The sequence below is a fragment of the Antrostomus carolinensis genome, unplaced genomic scaffold (genome assembly GCF_000700745.2).
Source record: "Antrostomus carolinensis isolate BGI_N321 unplaced genomic scaffold, ASM70074v2 scaffold34276, whole genome shotgun sequence".
Taxonomy (NCBI): domain Eukaryota; kingdom Metazoa; phylum Chordata; class Aves; order Caprimulgiformes; family Caprimulgidae; genus Antrostomus; species Antrostomus carolinensis.
In genome coordinates this window covers 20,937-27,682 of record NW_010321724.1, presented here as the reverse complement: position 1 = coordinate 27,682, position 6,746 = coordinate 20,937, and the positions used below count along the sequence as shown (strand labels likewise).

General features: G+C 44.9%; 1 protein-coding gene across 1 annotated transcript in view; it reads left to right on the top strand.

Annotated features, from left to right (window-relative positions):
* The window catches only part of LRRC8A (leucine rich repeat containing 8 VRAC subunit A), a 6,062-nt gene extending 1,298 nt beyond the window's left edge, over positions 1-4,764 (top strand). Inside the window, 2 exon segments of the mRNA XM_010170047.1 lie at positions 1-843; positions 4,264-4,764. The exon segment at positions 1-843 is cut by the window's left edge and continues 29 nt beyond it. Coding sequence (XP_010168349.1) covers positions 1-843; positions 4,264-4,539 — 1,119 coding nt within the window. The 3' untranslated portion in view covers positions 4,540-4,764.
* The last annotated feature ends 1,982 nt before the right edge of the window (positions 4,765-6,746 follow it).

Below are 6,746 nucleotides of genomic sequence, written 5' to 3'. Positions count from 1 at the left end.
CCTGACACCGTCTTTGACCTTATTGAGCTGGAGGTCTTGAAGCTGGAGCTTATTCCTGATGTCACTATTCCCCCAAGCATTGCTCAGCTCACCAGCCTTAAGGAACTGTGGCTCTACCACACAGCTGCCAAAATTGAGGCTCCAGCCCTTGCCTTCTTGAGGGAGAATTTGAAATCTCTCCACATCAAGTTCACAGACATCAAGGAGATTCCTCTTTGGATCTATAGCTTGAAGACACTAGAGGAGCTTCATCTGACAGGGAATTTGAGTGCCGAAAACAATCGGTACATTGTAATAGATGGATTGAGGGAGCTGAAGAGACTGAAAGTGTTAAGGTTGAAGAGCAACCTCACCAAGCTGCCACAGGTGGTGACAGATGTTGGTGTGCATCTTCAGAAGCTTTCCATCAATAACGAGGGCACCAAACTCATTGTTCTCAACAGCCTTAAGAAAATGGTCAACTTGACAGAGCTTGAGCTGATCCGTTGTGACTTGGAACGTATTCCTCACTCTATCTTTAGCCTCCACAATCTGCAGGAGATAGACCTGAAGGACAATAACCTAAAGACCATTGAGGAAATCATCAGCTTCCAGCACTTACATCGTCTCACTTGCCTTAAGTTGTGGTACAACCACATCGCCTACATCCCCATGCAAATAGGCAACCTAACCAATTTAGAGCGCCTGTACCTGAATCGTAACAAGATAGAGAAGATCCCCACCCAGCTCTTCTATTGCCGAAAGCTTCGGTATTTGGATCTCAGCCACAACAACTTGACTTCCATACCACCAGACGTTGGACTTCTTCAGAACCTGCAGAACCTGGCTGTGACAGCCAACAGGGTAAGTGAGCAAGGAGCTGAGCATTCCTGTGTGAGCAAAGTAACTGTGGCACTTCTGTTATCTGTGTGATTAAACGTGCTACAGTGCTGTGTGAAATAGTCCTGACACTACCATTCTATTTAGATTCTCAGGCTTGTGTTTCTCTGGAGGGGTTTATCTAAGGAGAAACATTGCAAATAACTCTGGGGCAAGCCTTCCTTAGAACAGCCATTGTTCTGTAACATTTCCTAGCTGCTTATAAGTGGCAATTGGAAACTGTTTAGAAATCCTGCCTGTCAGTTTCTCCGCAGTTGGAAGCTTGTGGTCTCTAATTTGACATCAGTTTTGGGCTTAAAATGGAGATCTGAGAAACTGTAGTCTTAATCTAGAACTATGTGCTTAAGCCTGTGTCCTTCAGCATGCTATGGCAGCAGCCATCCAGGGCATGTGTGTGGCTTATGGCTTTGCTTATAGCACTCTACATTTCCAGGGAATATTCCATGGTTTGGTCTTGGAAGCATGCACTCTTTGTGAGAAGCTGGGTATGAACAGACTTACAAAAAATTATTCTTAAGCTCTCACTTTTAAAATGCATTGTCTTGTTCCACACAGGTGACTTTGGAGAGAGCAAAGCCATCTTCTGCAGTGTCCTTGCTCAGGGCAGAGTGAACAGAACCCAGGGTTATCAGTTGGCAGTCAGTTAGATGTGAAAGTGTGAACCGTGGCAATCCCTCGACTTTCAGAGGGGAGGAAATGTGATGGCACCTTGTTGTGCGTCAGGACGATGGCTGTGGGTTTTCTTGTGTAATCCCAGCTGGGTTAAGTCTAAGCCTTAACTAGGTGCAGGGCAGGTTAGAGGGGATGACCAAGTGTGCTGTGCTGCCTGATTACAACGAGTCATTTCTTGGCTTGTGCTGGAGGGTGTTTATTTGCTGAAAAAAAACTTTACCCATGTTTTTTTTCCTGAATCTTTGTTCCTGTGTTTGGGATTAAGGAGACTGCATTTGCCATGGATCAGAGAGATCTGTCTGTGACTGCACAGGCTGTTGTGCCAAGCTGAATGTTTTGTTGAAGCTTTCATTCATTCTCTCTGAAAATTCCTGGGAGGCTCTTTTTCTCTTGGAGTTTATTACCACCTGATGTTGCAAAAGGCTCTAACATAACTACAAATTGCAGACAGATCTAATTAGTGGCTTCTGGGTTCTTCTGGGAACACGCAGTAGAATTGTGCTGGAGCAGTCCTAGTTTTCACTGTCGTATTCCAAGATCCTTACTGCTGTTGGCAAGATGTATTCATAACTGCACACTGTCCGACTGCCTGCGAGAGGCAGACGGAGCAGCTCTACCATGGTTTGGCTTTTCACAGGGCAAACTCTCTCAAATCAAGTATTTAATTGCTAATACAGTTCATTATTACACAGGGTTCCTTAAAACTCCAGGTAGCATTTTGAAGTTAGCATCTGAAAGTTCAGGTCTGTGTTTTGCCACTGAAGAGGAAGGGCAGACAAGCAGCAGCCATTCAGCTGTCCCAGTTCAATAGCTGCTCGCTCAGTTCTCGCAGCACTGACAGACTGGGTGGCTGTGCATCTGCTAGCACGGGTGGCTTAAGCTCTGCCAAACTTCATGGTATACACACACATCATTTCCTATCAAGTTAAAAGGTAAAATATTTTCTTGGGGCAAGCAGGACTGATATGGGCAGTCTGAGGATGGCATTACACAAAGATGAGGGTGTTTTAAAGGTTCTTAAGCTACTCTTCAGAACTTGTATAATTCTGTACCATTTGTCTTCTAGCACAGCTTCCCAAGAGTTAATCTGCAGTGGATCCTCTGCAGTCTTGGGGTGGAGCATCTCTTGGATGAACAGGAGTTAGAGGCAGCTCTGTTTTCTGCAGCACAATGTGGCACCACCCATTTCTCTCCGAGAAATACTCTAATGCAACAGGAAGGCTGGAGAGGAGCTTTTGCTTTAGTGTGTTCTGAAGGGAAAGGTGGTGAGGACCCAGTGAAACAGCGAAGCTGTTCGTATCCTCTGCAGGTTCCTGGGCAAGGCCACAGTTGCCCTGGGGCTCTGACAGCCTGGTTACTTACAGTAAACAGTGACAGCAGGAAACACAAGGACTGGTAGGCTGGCATTTCCCAAAGCCAGGAATTATCTCAAATGTCCTTTCCTAGCTCAGCTGTTTTAGCAAATAGACTTCTGGAGCTGGCTGGGACCAGCATTGCCATTCTGGGAAGCAGGCTGTATTATAGCACATTGTTTCCTTCCTAAACCAATACTTGTCCTTTAAATAACACCATTATTTTCAAGAGTCTGTGATCATTTGATTGCATGTTGCTGTTTGCAAAACACTTGACGTACCAGTAGCAGTGACTGAATTGAACTGTCTTTAACTGGTCTGGTCTCTTCTTGGCTTTTATTTGGACTCCATCTCATTCAGAACTGATTACATTCCAATTTAGCTGTGAATGATGTCATGCATAATTTAAGTTTTAAAAAGCACATGGTTGCATTTAAAGGCAAATGATAGCCTCTGAGATGAGACTTTGAGTGGAGAATACTGAACTGCTACACTTAGTTCATAGCCCAGTGTTTGTTAAACCTCAGCCATATTGTTTTCCTAGAAATTCTTTGGGAGGCCTGAACTATTAAAAGGCTTTAATAGAAATAAACCTTCTTAAATTAGTTACTCTGGGTACTTGAAGGTGATGGTGGTAAAACTAACAGCTGATGGCTTCATTTTTTGGTGCTGTCAAAAAAACCCCTGTGCTTTGGTGCCTAGAGAGTCCTTGCAACATTTCAAAGCCCTGCAGAAATGAGGAGGGAATAGCCCTAGTTCTTAGGACCTGGAGATCATACCCATGTAGCCTCTGCTCTTACTGCAACAAAACTAGGAGTGATGCCTAAATCATAGAATCCCAGACTGGTTTGGGTTGGGAGAGACCTTAAAGATCATCCAGTTCCAACCCCCCTGCCAGCAGCAGTCTCTGTGTTCTTCAGTATAACACCAGTTGTAAAATGGCTACTTAAAGCAAAGGGGCTGTGATGCAGTGACAGTATAAAGGGTTTGGGATGGAAAGAAGTTAATACTGGTGGCAGCATGTGATGGTGTAGGCCGGCTGTGAGCAGGTTTCTTGTCCTGTAATCTTGCTCTTGGTGATGTCTTCTGTTTTAGCCACCATCATTGGCGATGTTTTGTAACTAATGCAGCAGAGTGTCTGAGAGAGGAATCCAGACAATCACAGTGCAGTGACTTTTACTTTGGGAACAGTCCTTATGGTGGAAAGCAAGAGCTTTCTCAAGGGAGAAGTGGATGATCAAAAACAAGTGCTCTGTAAACTTGGAAGCATTGTGTGGGCTTCTTGGTCTCTTTTGATCATGTGTCCTGTTTGCTGGTGATTTGACCCATGATTGATGATTTTTTTTTTTTTTTTCCCCAGATTGAGAGTCTCCCACCAGAGCTGTTCCAGTGCAGGAAGCTGAGAACCTTGAACCTGGGAAACAATGTGCTGCAGTCACTGCCATCCCGGGTTGGAGAGCTGACAAATCTGTCGCAGATAGAGCTACGAGGGAACCGCTTGGAGTGCTTGCCAGTGGAGCTGGGAGAATGTCCTCTGCTGAAACGCAGTGGGCTGGTGGTAGAGGAGGACCTGTTTAACACACTGCCCTTGGAAGTCAAAGAGAGGCTGTGGAGGGCAGACAAAGAGCAAGCCTGAACCCTTGAAAAAGGGGAAAAGCCTCTGACCAACTAGAAGGAAACAAAAGGCCATTCCAGTCCCCTTTTCCCCAGATCCTCCCCTTTCTCCCCTCCAATCACTACCAGACTAGCCAAGGAGTCCCTGAACAAACATGACTCTGAATGAGGCCGCTTCTTGCCTCAGATGCAGGATGGGGGAAGTTTGGGATCAAGACGAGGATCAAGACAGATTAGCTGGCCTCTGGGCAAGGGCCAGTGAGAGTACAAGGTGTTGCTGTTCTTCTGGACAGGAAGTAGGGTGGGGCAGATGGTGCTGGTGACCTTTGAATGGAGGAGAAAATGAAATGTGGGGATTGCTGCACTGCTCCAAATGGGGCTTATACATGTCAGGGACTGAGTGTCCAGTGTCCTACAAGCAAAGATCAAGAGACTAAGAAACCTCTTGAACCTCATCTCTTTCTGTGATACCTGGTACTGTTCCCCTCTGACTCAGAGATTCAGTCAGTGAGGCCCCACAGTGAGGTGGGATAGGATACAGACAGCTGATTTTATCTAGATGCTGGCATTAAGATTTGGGGGATAAACTTATCTCAGACATCAGCTTGAATGCAGGATCTTTTTTTTTTACTAATTGTCTTTCCTCTTTGCACTCCACACCTTCTTCTCTGCCCCGGAGAAGGAACCAAACCCCCCAAACTCTTATCTGCTTGTTTAAGATTGCACTATTTTAACAGTTTCAAGTCACTTGTGCTGATGTGTAGATCACGTAGTGTCCTTCTCCAGCTGATGTGCTGGAGGCACTAACTGACAAAATTCCAGAGCTTTAGCCTGTTCTGAAATGGATGGTTCTGGTGCAAGTTGGAGAAGATCTGGATAAAAAGCAGTCAGACTGCCTAATCTACATTGAGTTGCTTCAGGATCTGGCTTTTAAAATTTTTAAGCTACTTTTAAATTCCTGGTGTTTATGTCACATATCAAATATGAACGTACAACTGGTCAGTGTGTCGGGATCTCTCCTGGGGTTGGTGGTGTTGGTAAAGAGGAACACTCAGGTTTCCTCTGTGCCTCTTGCCCCCAGCTTCCCATCATTAAGTTGTTAGATGCTTTGCTGGTGTTTTTCATGAATGGAGTCTACAGAGCTGATTGATTGTTTTTTTTCCTGTTGTCCTCCTCACTTTAACAGCTGTCAGTTCCTGTTACACCTCTGAACCTAAATAAGAGGCTAATGCTGACTGAACTTGGTGCTGGGAAAGAAACCTGTCCTCCTATTTCTTCCCCTTTTCATTCCCTCAGCATTAAGGAGCAGTATGAGAATCCTCCATGGACTGAGATCCTCTAGATCCCTGTGACAGAGCAGTCTTTATTGAAACAAGTCTGACCTGTTTGGTATGGTTTGACAGAAAAAAACCAAACAACAAAACCCAACCTTCTGCACTGGCAGAGGTAGATACCTTGTAATAGCTACTGATAATCATGTTCTAAGGTGGGGTGGTTAAGGTGTGCCTATAATACACCCTAAGTCTGCTCTTTTCCATCAGAAGGAAGAGGAGGCTCATGGACCTGCAGGTCCTGGTTGTAATACTCTGCATCAGGCCAACAGGTTGGCTCCAAGGTGGAGTGCTGCAAGCTGAGGCATCAGAAGTTTGGAGGCCTCCCATGGGTACAAAAGGGAGAAGCTGCAGCCATCTCCAAAGTGGCTCCTGGCAAGCTGCCAGCGAGTGCCCTGGCTTAGCAAATCATGGTGATCCCTTGGATGTTGGGGCGATAAGGCACACTGTGACTTTCTTCATCAGATGTAAGATATGAAATATATATACACTAAACATGCTGAAATCATGAACAATGTTAACTGGGCTCTGGATTTGTTGATGTTCAGATGCTTAAATAAAGCTACATTAAAATCCAGGAGATCTGTTTATAAAACTGCTTTTAAGAAAGACGTAAATTTTGCCTCCCTTAGTCCATTCATTATGGAAAGTTTAAACAGTCCAGGGAATAATATAATTAAGTCTCTCTATCTGGAAGATGAGGTGCTGTAAAAGCTGTTCTTGTTTCTAACAGGGTTAGTGCCTTGAAATTGTGTTAGAGTTGGGGCCACTGCTGGAAGGCTGGGGAAGCTCTGATGCTTCTTGGATTGCACTCATTCTATTTGCATGAGCATTTTGGATCAATAGAGAGAAGAAAAATTGCTAGGTGAGCTTAATGCTTCTCAAGTAAAGCAGGAAT